Raw genomic sequence first — 15,525 nt, 5'->3', positions numbered from 1 at the left:
AAAGATATTACCCAGTTTAGCGATGATCCAAAACAAAACACATATTTATCTCTATTTATTACAAAATCAAACAATATCGTTTTGAATTTGGAATCTAAGCATTCATACAGTGTGTGTTGTAAGCATCAAATACCTCAATTACCTCTAAAAGGGCTTCAACGATGTTTATTAATTTTGGTTTCGATATATTATGGTGGCTGATTTTGCTTGACAAAAGGCTAAAATTTATTCAAAATAAAATGCCTTCACTCCGCTCTCTTCATAATTGCTTAACGATTTAAGAGAGGTATGGTTTTAGTGGAAGCACCGTTTTTGTTGAATATTTTTTATCATTCAGTTGTACAGAGAAAACGTAAAGATTTGTTTTCTCCTCAAAAAATCTTCAAAACTAGAATTTGTAAGTCAGAAAAAATCGATAAGGTTCGAAGTTATGAGCCAAAAAAGCGTTATATACAATATTATCAATAAAAAAATTATTCATTATTATTCATTAAATTCAACGAAACTCAATATGAGTGCTCAAACTATTCACTTCCAGCTAAAATACAATGAGAAGGGCGTGCCAAGAACTCTTTTCGAACCTTCTCTATAACTTTCGGTGTTACTTGTGCAATCACAATACGTATTCTTTCTTTGAACTCAATGATATTTTGTGGTCTATTTTGGTACACTTTCCTTTCCTTCTCCATAAAAAGAAATCAAGAGGGGTCAAATCAGGTGACCTAGGCACCTATTATTTTGTTCTTTTACGACCTAGCGACCGATTTGGAATGACTGCATATTGTGGAAGCGCATCATCTTGTTACAGTCTCATTATTGTGATAAGAATAGATCAACTTCAATTAAACTAGTATATACCACGTATAATCGAGATCAACTGATACATTAAGAGAGGGGAGAATTGTCAACTGTTGAGGATGGGCTATTAGAAAACAATTTTTGAAAACTATTAACGGATCCGGTTAGCAATTCAGTGACATGGTACACATATCCATCCAAAACTTTGCAAACTTGCAAAAGTTTGATAAAGATTGGAATTCTACGGGAAACCTGCAAATTATCTGTGACAATCCGTTAATTGTGAGTTAGAGATTTTCATCATCATCCAGGAACCCACACATATCATTGTTTATAATCCATGCACAGTTTGTCAATGATTCATGCGGGTCTTTGGATTACGATAAATAGACATTTAGCAGGTTTCCTCTAGAACTCGATTCTCCAGCAACTTTTCTCCACAGTATGTTTAGTATGAATGTCATTAAACGATTCCTGAACTGACTACACTAATAATTTTTTTAGAAATTCCAAAAATTTGAATTCGCTATAACCAGAAAACATTTCTAGTCAACTATGATACAAAAATTCGCACGAGCTGTTGATACTTACTCTAAGAATTCTTTGGTTTGGTAAATTTGGCAAAAACTACCTCGCGGTCCGACAAACCTATAGTTTATTCTACATTTGCTGGTATAAAATTTTCAATGGTAACTTTAACCCTCATTTTATCGTACTATATCTAATATTTGATTCTAAAAATCGAGAAAATATATTTTAAAAATCGTAGTAACGTAAAAATAGAATAAAATCGTTAAAAATTAACTAGAGTGTCGAAGTCGACATCTTGATTTTTCCTACCGTGAAACATCATTAAATTCACAGCTAATGACGGCTCCGTGCCCGAGATAATCCCAGACGTACGTCTCTAGAGTTTATCAAGGAACCGGGAAAAGACGTGATACCCTTCTGCTCTTGTGTCCGCTCACTGTCAGTGAAATATTCACAAAAATGCCGTTTGGTTACTGAATCATAGGGAACTTGTTTTTCGGTAGACTAAGGCTGTTCAATTAGTTTTGTCGTACAATAAGAGATATCGCTACTTGATTCGTCGTTTTATTTTCCTAAAAGTGATACTACGTATTTATGTGCACTTGCATAGCTTCGTCATTAACGTTCGACTCAGTTCGTTATAGTATTTAGCAATAATAAAATTCACGAATATATAAAATGTTTTGAAAACGATGTCGAGTTCAAATTTTTAAATTATTGGGGATGTCGCAACGTAAATTTTGCAAATCACTGAACATTTCTAACACTGCTATAAATTTTTAAAAGTGTGATATTTTTACTTTGCCCTAATTTCTTTATGCAACGCGCCAATCGCTTGCTTACGTCACCAGCGCCGATCGAGTTTCGCATTATTACTATCACTGCACCAAATAAAGTATTCTAATCATGCCTAAGGGAGAAAAATTACGGACAAAATAGTGTGATACAATGAGAAAGGACAGTAGAAGGAATACTGTGTAACATGCCATTCGGCATGTCAGGAAAGTCACAGAAAAATTAATTTATCATCCACTCCATTCGATGAATTCAATGAAATCTCGAAATTGATTCGAATTCTTCCTCTACCTACCTACACTTCAAATAAAAGTGAATTTGTGGTGATTTTATTCGCTGGTAAGTTTTTCTCCGCTTTTTTATCATTGTGCTCAAAAAAATTCCAGTTATCTTTATTAATTTTCTTTTTGTTTTAGCAAATTTTTTATTAAGTTTCCGCGTGAATTCGTAATTAGAAAAGATTCCTGCATGGTTATATTTTAAGAAGATATAAATTCGCTTTTTTATATATGTTAGAGCATAAGGTCATTTTGTTCAAATCTGTTCTTTCTACTCGTTCCTTCTTCTGTGTTTCTGTTTTTTCCTACAGTTCTACAGCTGCCATGCTAGGAGTTTCAGCCACCAAGAATCCAACTACCAGACTTCTGAATTCTACTGAATTCTACTCACTCCAACATCTTGCAATCCAGTTGAGAGTGCAGCCATCCCGGATTTTCATGAAGTCCCAGCATTTCATCAATAACCTCAAACTAACAATGATTGCTACAAACTGAGCGTTATGAATATTGATTAATAGATATAGATAGTTGTCGTTTTTTCGTAATTTAGATCTATGAATTGTTCTAACTCCAAAATTTCCCCATCACTAAGTTTTCTGTTACTTTTGAAGTACTTTAGAAGACGTCATTGTTTGGCACTATTAAAAGTATTGATACGTTACTTTCACGATTTTTCTGACCCTTCTATGATGCTATCCAAACCCGTTCAAGCTGTCAATAATTTCATGAGAAAAGGATCGCATTAAATTTATTGGAATTCTTTAATAAATTATGCGGGTAAAAGGAAAAATCTCATATACCTACTTTACAGGCTATAAGTATATAAATGTAACGTTTTTTATATTTATTTACACTCTTCCTATTCCTATTCGTCTCTTGATTTATTCACACGCTATGTAATACACTTAACTTAACAATAATTTACTTATAAATATCACTTAAATAATTTCTGCGATTACTTTTACTAATTCAATCTTTTCACTACGACTATTTATTTATAACTAACGAACTGCGTTTACACAAATCATTTATATACCTAAATAAAATTCTACAAAGTTCTAGAACAAAAAGAACCGAAACAAATAGATAAATAGACTTTCCTAGAAATTATTGAGAAGAAATACTGCCTATAAACCGCCTGCTATAATAAAAAGTTCTAAAAGGAAACATCAAAGGCGTCATTTATAAAAAGCAGATGAAAGGCGCCTCACGAATTTACCTAATTTTGAAATTCCATTGTAGCTGGTCAGGACCGGACTAAGAACGCATTTGGCGAACTTGTTTGTAACATTAACTACGCAATCGTTCTCGACTAGTCAATGTTATTTCAATTTCTTTTAGTATAAATAATTATTACTTGGTCCTTATTTTCCATGGCCCCCTATTTTGCATTGTACAAAATAAAGATGAAGATATAATCTCAACGATGTATCAACTTTGTAGTCATAATAATAAATATATGTTTTCATAAATTAACAAAACGAAACTCTTGGTGCAATTGATATTGGCAAAGCAATAAATGATATTGTGTTGATATGATGGCTCGAAATATATAATATAAATATAAAATTTGATTCTCATCCTATCAGCCTTTCAATGCGAATTTAACCCCATTTGGGTGGATACAAATGGAACAGTTGTTGTTATAACACGTAAAAAAGTATTTACAACAAAAGAATCTGATTTGGGCTAGTTATCTGTCCTACTTTTTTCTCAATTCCAAATAATATTTGAAGTTTCTGTAAGTATACTAAACATCATCCTCGTCAAATCTTTTCGTTTCATCCCATTAGGCGTCACTTGAAAAATCCTCCGCATTACATTTGTTTCTGAAGAAATTTGTAGAAAATTTTAAGTATTTCAGCAAATCTCCGAATCCTTAATTCGCTTAATATGACTGAAAGAATCCGGGGGAGGAGATTTGCTCGAGAAGCCAAAAAGCGTTTTAAAGAATTTAAAAATTGTACTCGTTAGGATATTCACGAAACGTTGTTTGGTTCATTATTTATGTATTTATATCAATGAACTCTGAAATGAGAAAATAGAAGTTTAAATTGAAGTTTAATATTCCAATTTTGAGTTCGCAAAAAAGAAATATACTAAATATTTATCAGCAAATTCTCAAAAATCTTCCTTTAAGACGTTCTGCAAAAAAAGAGGTCATAGTTTTTTTGGCACGAAAATCCTCTCTCAAAAAATAAAATGTACTTGACAGAAGAAAGCATTCAATAATAATAAAGATTATAGGATAACGTTTATTGATGTTACTTATTTATTTTTCAATTTCATTTATACTAATAACGTTTCTAGAGTTTACCGTTTATTTAAGAGACTGGAATTTTAATCGAGGACACGAGTCCGGTGAAAAAATTTTAGCACATCGCTGAGAAATCGGAACCTCAGTGGTGTTCAAGTCCAATAAGAGCTCAGAAAACCAGAAGGAGAAGCATTGCGTGGTTGGACAGTCAGAAGAATAGCAGCTAACCTTGAGCTAAAAAGGCCTCAAATTAGCTCCAGCCCCCGAGCCCCGAATATATTTTTTGGCAGAGAATACATCAACTGGACTGACGTACAATGGGGTCCGTTCTCGTATCAGATGAAAACAGAGTGTGCCTGTATAGTAGCGATAGAAGAGGACAAGTTTACAGAAGACCAGGATGGGTACAGTGTTTTATTAGAGCAAACGTGGCTTTTGCTGAAAGTTAGGTTAAGTTATTAGGGCCAGGGAACGGAATACTAAATATTGATAGGTTAGGTATTGTGATGATTTCAAGCTTATATTGTATTTTCTTCACTTTTTCATTGTTTCGTTTGAAAATAATAGAGAATGACTCAATTTACATTTTAGTTTTTCATTCGACTAAAACCCAAGAAAGAACTCAATATTGGGAACGTGGCAATGAAACACCAAAGTAAACTAACTTTAATATATTTCAAATACTTTGTAATGTATTCATCGTCTGGGAAATAATTAACATTTGCGGTGGCCTTAAATTGTATCAGTTCTTGTAAAAACTTGAAATTCATGTGATTCAAAATGACGTGTGATAGAAATATTGATTGATTGAAATATTTCAATTAAAGTTCAAATTGAATTAGATTTTTGTGAAATTGATTCTATTAATAATCAAATTAAATATCTATCTACATTAATAGACTTTTGTAATCAAAATTTTCATGAATTGAAAGCTGAAAGCTGTCATGAAACGTCAATCACGTACATGTTTCATTGTGCTGAAGAATAACAAAAAGTCACACATGTCAAATCAGTTGAATAGTTATAGTATTTTCTGCTGTTTTCACGACCGTACTTCTTACTCTTTGAATGTTTCTAGCAGTAACAGAGCTTACCAGCACGTGCGTCAAGTGATATTCATTCTCTTTCAAATTTCTTCTACCAGCAAATTATAAGAGTTCATAGCGTGTCTTCATTTTCTTGATAGTCATATGTTGATGGTAAGTTGCAGTCAAAGCTTTCTACTTAAAGACGGTGGTATTTAAAAATTCAGTTCAAGTCATTCTGTTTCATAGAATCCCAAAATATACAGAGTATTATCAACTCAAAAGTTTAACGAGATATTTCGTTTTAACCTTGTTCATATTATAATGCTTCGTTATTTACATCAAGAGTATTAATACATAATCAGTTATAAATGTTAACAAACGAAATTATTAATTAACGTTGTTTATTATTTTCTCTCTTCTGCTGTTATTCGTTAATTCAACTGTTTTTTTATGTTCAGAATAAAAACAGCACATCTTTAGGAAAATTATTTCGATGTTTGAACTATGAAGGGTAGAGAGAAAAGTTGGAAAAGTGTCCAGCTGTATACGATAAATAACAGTTCAAATACCTTCCAGAATGGCCATTTTTGACTCAAGCAGCTCATTACTAAAAATTTTGACGACTTTCAATGCACAAAATAATTCTGTAAACCTAAAAGAAATTTACCCTGTTGCTATTAAGTTTTTTTTATCTACAATACTCTCAATTAATTGGAAATGTTCATTCTGAAGATCTGCTACAGATTGTCAGTACGTAATTCAATTACTGGAGTTATTGTTAAACTGGAAATTTTTCTGGTTTGAGTTTACACAATAAATTTCAAAGTTGAGTGTTACATCTATCATATAAAGAGGGTTGAATTTGAAAATGTTAATTAAAAATTAAGCTATCACAATATTAGAAAAATTCACAATATCAAACCACTGAATTGATTCTGATAGCTGTTGAGATAAAACAAATAATACATTTTCTGTTTTTATTTGGGATAGAAATCAATTTGTTCAATATCGTAAAATCTCACATGACATATTTTTTGATTCTTTGTTTTCAAAATGTGGAATCGACGACATAACTCTAAATATATCTTTCAAGTCCTTCTGATACCTCTGGGTTACAAATTCACTTAGAATAGTATCAATTTGTAGAAATTCCCTTTGCAATAAGCTAAATTCGGCCCTAATTCAATCTCGAAAGTCCGCCGGAGAAAGGTGGCCGTTGAATTGTGCAGACAATGGACAATCGAGTATTCGCATCTGGGTAGCCATATCTACATCCCTCGGGAGCTACCCCATTTGGACCCTTGTTAACTTCGGTTTGTTGCACTGGAAAATTTTAAGACTTTGAAAACTTCCAATGTTTCAAATAAGTGAGGAAAATTATAGTAAAAACGTGAATTTAATATATGATAGTAACTGAGTGTTAAATACGTTATGGAAATTATAAAAGAGGATGTTTCAGTTAGTTGAGAATTCATGGAAAGGAATAAGTTCCTTTCTGTTATAAATGAACTGAAAGATGAGTTCTAAACCTTAGTTACGTCATGAGAATAATAAACTTTAATTGGATATAAATTTACAATACAGCGTTTGACACAGTTTTTTTTCTCTCGATAGAATAACTAATTTAAATGGTAGTTATTCAAATACCTCAGTTATTAAAATAAGATGATTACAAAGTAAGGTCATTAAAATATTTTCAACACTAAAGTCACAAATATAAGTTATATTATAAACATATAAGTATAAATAATTTCAGTCCAGTCACGCCTAGACCTGACGAAATTTCGATCTAGCTCTGTCCACCCCTTATTAGAAAAAATTGAAGAATCTCAAATTTTAGCATTATTTGGTCAAAATAAACCTGATGTGATTCATTTCTAGATTTCTTGATAGATACCCTCGAACAAGTTTCTAACTAATCTGACAGATATAATTGAGTTTCGGATATTATTGGAAAGTACCGAATAGGATTCAGGCAAGGCAGGCTAAAACAACAAAATGTGTAAGATGCACGCACAATATACAGCTGCACATGCTCTTCATTGATTTTAAGAAAGCCTACGGCACAACTAGTAGATCAAAGAAAATATAAACTATCTTTAAATACCAATTAACATAATCAAGTTCTTTTTACTTTATTTATCAAGAGTACAGAAATTCAAGAGGTGAGAAAAAGAATTGGAAAAAGAAGCTCGCCAAATAGAACCATAAAAGCAGTGTTAAATTCCAAAATATTCTCAAGTTCGGCAAAAAATTGAATTTATAAAATAGTCATTCGTCCAATAATGCCTCGAGCTATGAATATAATCGAAGGGTAAAAATTTTTTGGAGGAATTCATTCGATGTAAGCGGCTAGAGAAGAAGAGAAAATGAAGAAATACGATCAACCATCAACAGGGCCGGATTAAGATTTATAAAGCCCGGGGCTAAAATAATGACGGGGCCCCCTTAAGGAATTCGAAAACCCGAAAAAAACAAAATAATATCAATACGTTAGATTTGTGGTATCAACACATCAAAAAATACAGAATGATTTCCAAATGATGGGGCCCTCTTCTAGCTTTATCCGGCCCTGACCATCAATTACTTAGATATTAAGGAAACCACGAGCCAGCTGGCCAGGACACGTCTCCCTAATCAATAATTACGAAATAATAGAAAGTTATTAAAAGCAGAATTCATGGGAGGGAGAAAAAAAGAAAGGAATAGATAGAGAGGGGGTGAAAATAGATTCAAGAATCTTTGGTTCAGAAAGACGGAAAGAAGAGCCACAGGACATGATCAAATGTTGATATTTGATAAAGAAAATTCATCTAACAACATAAAGAAAACAAATATGATATACAAAAAAAAATTATCCTCATCATACATCATACTACCTCATCACTGTTATCTGATTCCCATAAAATGATTGTGGAGCTGCTATTCAAAGCTTCTTTATATTTGTATAATCTCTTCTGCGCGAAACATGAGGACATATAGTTTTAGAAAAATCTAGGTTTGTATTTATCACCACGTTCGAATGCGGATTTTTTTGTGATTCTTTGCCCTTATTAGTTTGTAAGTTTTTTACTAGTATTTAGGAAACAAATTCCCTACGCTTCTGAAACCGTATCCTCTCTACTTGTACTTGGCTAGTCCATTGTATTAAAAATAGGGACAGTTTGCACTCCGATTTCAAAATTGGTATACAAAAGGAAATTTACTTGAATCAGATTAAGGATATAAGTATGTGGACGCCTGGTACCCAAAATAGACACTGCCAACTCACCTTTAAAAACTTTAAACCTAACGTTGTAAAATGTCTGATATAATTATAGAAAAAAATGTGAAAAGAGATTATTTCTCGCATAAGGTTTCGATGACTGACACAATGTAGGCAAAACACTAGGAAACAACTATAAAATATTTATTTAAAAATGAAATTCTACTAGATACTTCACACACAGAAAGTTTATAAAAGTTATGTGTTTGTTTTGATATCAACACCCTAACCTACACTAACGAAAATAGTGGCTTATAACCCTAGTGTATTCAAGCGGAAGTTGGTTATTACTGTGTTACTTCCAAAGTACTAAAACCAAGAGCAAGACCAATTATAAATGCGGTCATTCCTGGTCATTCGCTTGAAATTGGTTTAAATGTTGATATACCTTGTACATTTTCTCTTGATGATTCATTATCGTTGTGTTATGGTCGTGTTTTTGAGTACTTTTGATTATGTACAGTGTTGGTTGTTAATTTTTTTAAAATGACTTCCAATAAATATTGTATTATGAATCTATTAATGTGATGCATTTGTTCCCAAATTCTCATAAGGACCTAGAACATTTTAATAATTAACTGCCGGCTATAAACAATACTAAATTAACTCCGAGGAATATGTTGTGAAGTTCAAGTGATAAAATTTATTAAATTATTATTGATTATTAGGTTAAATCACTCAATATGTTACATCTAAATTGGTTATGTTTGTATGCAATATTTTATTTCAAAAAATAACTTCAATATTTTTCTCTTAACGAGATAACAACTAATAAATTTCCAACCTCATCATTTTTTTCATAATAGTTTTCAAAACTTCATCTTTTGTGATACTATATCTTGAACATGTGAGAAATTTTTGAGAAATATTATAAACAATAACATAAATTAGAAAGTTTATTAGCTGTAAGGTAGCAGTATGAACTACCTCAAACAATTTAAATTACGCGCCATTAAAAAAATTGACAGTACTTTATTAACGATCTCTTATTAGTAGTTCACACCCCCAGTCGATGTCAATTTGGTTAGAACAAATAACTTGTCGTGATCCATCTAAATATAGATAATCTGTGAATATAATACAATACTGAAATTTACTCTGTTCACCACTCCACCTATAGGAGTGTGACCAAATCCGCTACCACTTCTTAAAAAGGATTCCAAAAATAATGAAGGATATTGAGCACGGTCCATAATAGTGAGACCCGCAAGTTTTCTATATTGTAAGTGATAATCAAAATCAGCAGATGTCTCTGGCATAGAAAACTCTGAAAAACTCTAAGCTTGTCAAAAACATAACCTCGTTGTTTTTAAAAGTTAAATATGTGAAAGGCAAAGCAGATGTTATAGTTACATTGTGTATTGAATTCTTTAAGATAGCCAATATTTCTTATAACGAAACTAGTAAATATCTAAAAATGTCTGTGGTAATTGAAACTACCTTAGGCGATATAACAGTCGATCTATATACTTCTGAACGACCCAGAGCTTGCCTAAACTTTTTGAAGCTGTGTAAGATAAAATATTACAATTACAATTTATTTCATACCATAAGTCGAGGTTTTATAGCACAAACTGGTGATCCAACAGGTTCTCGAAGTGGCGGAGAATCTCTTTTTGGTGTTTTAGATGGATCGAATAAAAGGTAAGATTATAATAATAATATAAATGAAATTTCGTCAAAAATTATTTGAATCGGCTAATACTTTGACTACATATGAATAATAGCTTATATTTCTTAAGTCACCTCCTTTCTATTAAGTTTTATCGAGGTAAATATGATTCATTATTATACATATGCAAATTTTCGTAACTTCCTATGCTTCGATCGCTAACGCTGGGGCGCAAAATCGGTCTCGTGTAGTGACTAAAATTACTAAAACTATTTTATGTCAATAAACAGTGTATGTAATTAGCATTGGCGCTTTGCCATGGAACTCACTTGCCAGAATGGTCAAATTGTGCAAAATATATTATGAAGGCATCCTTGATAAATTAATCCATTTCAATTAAGCCATTTCATCGATTGTTGCTTTGTTTCTGGATCGTAGAAATGTACCCAAGTCTCTATCTATAGTAACAATTTGGTTTAAAAATCGTTTTCAAATCGAGCACAGATCGAACGCGATACTTCTACCCTTGCACGCTTTTAGTCAACATTCTAACAATTGGAAGCAATTTTTCTCATATCCAAATTGACGTGAACTATATGAAGAACACGTTCGTATGAAATATTCAGTATTTCAGATATCTGTTTTAGCCCAATTCGTCGGTCTGATAAAATAATCTCATGAACTGCATCGATATTTTCAGGGACTGACCCAGAAACTGGCCTTCCCGATCGGTCATCATCTTCAATGCAAAATTTACCTCTTTTGAGGCTTGTAGTCCAATTTTTCACGATCACGTACGAAGGACATTACCAAGGGCATTAAGCATATCTTCGTAAATCTACTTACCTCTTAACCCTTTTAAATACAGGTACTTGGTTATGGCTCGATACTCCAATTTTTCGATTTTCACAATTTCAGTGGGCATCTTGGACAATATACCCTTCGATTTTGCTAGGTTAAATTTTGCTGACTTGTCACTCTATTATCTCTCATTTCCAGAAGTTGTATATCTCAATATTTAAGCAAAATTGTCAAAAAATTTTCATATTGGGGCTTTATTTTGTTAGTGTGATGCCTTCGATTGATTGTTTTCTGTATGCTTTCTTATAGAAACAATCATTTTGTTTGTTTCAGGTACTTTGAGAGTGAGAATGAACCAAGGATAAAACACACAAAAATGGGTTTGCTTTCATTTGTTGGCAACGATGAGCGCATGATAGGTTCTCAATTTTTCATTACATTAGGAGAAGATCTCACATATTTAGATCAAAAGCACTGCGTTTTTGGGGAAGTGGTAGAAGGTTTTGACATATTAGAAGAATTAAATGAAGTAATTTGTGATGTTGACGATCGACCATATCAAGATGTGAGAATAACCCATACAATTATCTTAGACGATCCTTACCCGAATCCTGGAAAATTAACGGTGCCGTCAAGATCGCCATCTCCTAGCGCAGAACGTCTACAAGGCGGAAGAATAGCTCCGGATGAAGAAATTGATGAAACAGAAGGGAAAACGGCACAAGAAATCGCTGAAGTTCAAGCAGAAAGAGAAGCGAAGGCTAGAGCTACAATATTAGAAATGGTCGGCGATTTACCAGACGCCGAAATGGCACCACCAGAAAATGTTCTCTTCGTTTGCAAATTGAATCCCGTGACAACTGACGATGATTTGGAAATAATTTTCAACAGATTCGGTAAAATTGTGTCTTGTGAAGTGATCAGGGATCGAAAGACTGGCGATTCTCTACAATATGCTTTCATAGAATTTTCAGACCGCAAATCGTGTGAGGATGCTTATTTTAAAATGGACAATATATTAATAGATGACAGAAGAATACATGTGGATTTCAGTCAGAGTGTTTCCAAAGTGAAATGGCTGGGTAAAGGAAGAGGAGTTGAACATTTTGATGAAAAAGGAAGGAGAACAAGGAATCCTAACAATTCAATAGGCAAAGGTAAATAAATCGATAACTTAAAATTATTTTAATAAATTGTTCAATAGATAGGGAATATTTATATTAATCTTCCAATTTCCTCATAATATATTAGGTAAATCAAATATAAAGAGCCTATAACTGCTAAAAGTCGCAAATAGCATAATTATAAAGTTCCTTGCTCTTGAAAACGTGATATTCACTGCAAACTTTTGTCATCTTTGGCAAAAGTAACCTTCCATAATCAAGAATGAAGTTTTTCCAAAGCTTTAGTGCGGTTATCCTGCAAATTACAACAGGATATGTGTCATTTTGACTCAAATTGTAAACACTAAAACCTGACAAATGATTGATGCATAAGAAAATTTGAAAAGTCCTAGGATTCTTTTACTGAAGTATTTTTTATTGAATCACTTCTGTTCACTGAAAAACCATATACATACATTTTGCCTGTGTAAATCGGAGCTCCTACCAAATGTCACTTCAATCGACAGTGTTTAAAAAAAGTTTACTTAATGCCTTCTCAGTTAACTGAAATTCAGAAAGCTGCCATTATTGCCAAATTAGAAGATGGTTTAATGAATTTTTTTTTGTAAATACTTAATATTGGTAAACTTGGCAACAAAGCTTGAGTAAATTTACACAGTTAAAAAATGTACTTCACAAGCCAACTAATAATCTCTCAATTTTTTAAGGTAATTACAAAATAAATAGACATTATAGTGAAGATACTACAGAGGATGGCCGTCAAGATTTGTCTATAAAAAACAAAGAAATAAACCCAACGTCTCAGTCTACAAGAAATCGCACCACGGCTCACTCACCTGTAGAAGATGCAGATAAAGAAAATAATTCAAAGCGTCAGAAAGATAAATACGAAGAAAGGGACTCGAGAAAACATCATCGGGAAACAAACGATGAACCCCATCGAGAATATCACAGATACAAAGATAGTTCGTCTAGATCGGAGAGACAAAACTCACCTAGGAAAAGCTACAGTAGAGAAAATTTTGACCGGGATAGACGTAGGAGTAATAGAGACCGTTCGAGGTCTCCCAATCGTATTGAAAATTCCAGAAACTATAGAAATAGATCGAGTAGAGAACAAAGGCGTAATTCCCCATTTAGACGAGAAGAAGACAGTAGAAGATATGGACGCGATACGACTAGATCGAGTAGAGAATATTATCATTCGAGAAACAAATATGAAAACAAAGAGAAACATAGGAAAAGTAGATCGCGCAGTTACGATAAACGTACTGTACGGAATACGGATTCGGGGTATGTATTTTAACACATCGAGGAAATTCAATTGATTTATCAAGATTTCTACTTATAATTTCGATGTTTTTTGTATGAAATTCCATTTGTTGACTTCCATCCTCCATTTAATAACTAATCTTATTTTTTCGAATATTTTTAACAAACAAAACAGTACAAAAATATTCGAAGCACGATACGTGGTAATTAAATAATGAGAATTTGTTTGGAAACGCACCTCCTTGACAATTCGCCTCCATACTAATCTGTTCTTCACTAACGTACCCCGTTCTCTCACATTCATTGTTTGTAGTCTTTGTGAAGTTGACCAGTCATCTAATACGGAGGCTGTATTTTTTTCCACTACTGCATATTTTGGCATTCATGGTTTTCTTAGGCTTTCATCCGCTTATACTCCATTATTTAAAACTATCTCAATATTTTCTTAGCAGAACATTATCATTGGTGAAGAATTATAGACTCGTGTGGCTATTTTCTGGCCCTATTCGTATTTAGTAGGTTGAGTTTCCTATAGTGTACTTTATATTAGTTACATTATGATTTTTTTGTTTACCAATTTTCAATATTTCTCTCCATGATGTAATCCTCACTTGAAGAATAAATATATAACAGTAGGACCCAATACCCTAACCAAAAATTGACAATTTGACAGTGAATTCTTAAATGACAGTTTTCTTGGTACTGATTTCGAAAATTTCTCACATTGGGCTCCCCAATTATATTTTCATTGGAAATTGGGTCTATGTTAAACAAAAAAATTGGAAATTTAGTTATATTGTGTGGTTTGTAGTTTCTTAAATATAATTAACTTGATTATCAATTTTTATTAAAACTTTGGTTGGTTTTAGATACCATAGGAATAAGGCGTCTTCATCGAAAACTTCGGAAAGAAATGGCAAATCAAATGATCATGAAAAAAGTAACAGTGGACATGACAAACAAAGTCAAATAAAAGATACAAAACAAATTCAAACACGAACAGATTCTGAATCTTCAGAAAGTGAAATTGAAAAAAGAAAACACAAGTATAAAGTAAATAGTAGAAAGAAAGAAAACGATAAAAAGAGTAAGAAGAAAAAAGTAGAATCAAGTTCAGACAGTGATTCTTCTGAGGATAGTGACAAATCGAAAGAAGCAAAAAATTTATCGAATAAAAAAATTAAAAAAAGAAATATATCATCATCAGATTCAAGTGGGAGCAGTGATTCCAGTGAAAGTGAATCAAGTAGTGATAGCGAAGAAGATGATAAAAAAATGAGAAGACGCAAAAAGAGAAAATGTAAAAGTAGTTCGGACAGTGACATTAGCGAAAAGAGAAAAAAGAATAAGAAGAAAAAATAATTTTTTTCACATATTTACTTACTCCAATATATATTATGTATTTTCTTAATGTAACTTTTTATCCAAATACTAGATATACACAAGGTTGAATTTGTGTTAGATTTTTAATTACAATCCTAACAAATTCAAAACCTATCCAGTCAAAAACAAGGATAAGGATTAAACTAATTCAGGACATAGATAGTTGTCCCAAGGTACACGCCATATGATTTTTCAAACTGGAACATACCCTCCATTTTTTTTCTATGTCTGAGAACTCAAAACTATTCGGATTATGTTTTTTAATATTTGATTAAATTGATGTCGAATGCCTTCTATAAAACATAAATATACGTTACGGTTGACATCTCTACACATCTGCACCAAGTCCTGAATGCTGAACAAACCCTCTCTAGTTCCTAG

The 15,525-nt window shown here is 32.4% G+C and overlaps 1 protein-coding gene across 1 annotated transcript; it reads left to right on the top strand.

The window, feature by feature from the left end:
• The first annotated feature begins 9,965 nt into the window (after positions 1–9,965).
• LOC130898731 (peptidyl-prolyl cis-trans isomerase sig-7) lies at positions 9,966–15,217 on the top strand. The gene is made up of 4 exons (XM_057808213.1): positions 9,966–10,596; positions 11,699–12,522; positions 13,197–13,782; positions 14,631–15,217. Exons 1-4 carry the CDS (start codon positions 10,370–10,372, stop codon positions 15,121–15,123), a joined length of 2,130 nt encoding a protein of 709 aa, XP_057664196.1. The 5' UTR covers positions 9,966–10,369; the 3' UTR covers positions 15,124–15,217.
• Positions 15,218–15,525: the final 308 nt, after the last annotated feature.

The sequence above is a fragment of the Diorhabda carinulata genome, chromosome 10 (genome assembly GCF_026250575.1).
Source record: "Diorhabda carinulata isolate Delta chromosome 10, icDioCari1.1, whole genome shotgun sequence".
Classification (NCBI taxonomy): Eukaryota; Metazoa; Arthropoda; class Insecta; order Coleoptera; family Chrysomelidae; genus Diorhabda; species Diorhabda carinulata.
The sequence above is the reverse complement of the archived record's forward strand: the minus strand, read 5'-3'. Positions and strand labels throughout refer to the sequence as shown.

Bases quoted from the DNA above. Each gene is read 5' to 3' on its own strand.
- LOC130898731 (XM_057808213.1), top strand. From the start codon at position 10,370: ATGTCTGTGGTAATTGAAACTACCTTAGGCGATATAACAGTCGATCTA. The intron at 12,523-13,196 runs GTAAATAAATCG...CAATTTTTTAAG, and splicing joins TAACAATTCAATAGGCAAAG to GTAATTACAAAATAAATAGA. The intron at 13,783-14,630 runs GTATGTATTTTA...GGTTGGTTTTAG, and splicing joins GTACGGAATACGGATTCGGG to ATACCATAGGAATAAGGCGT.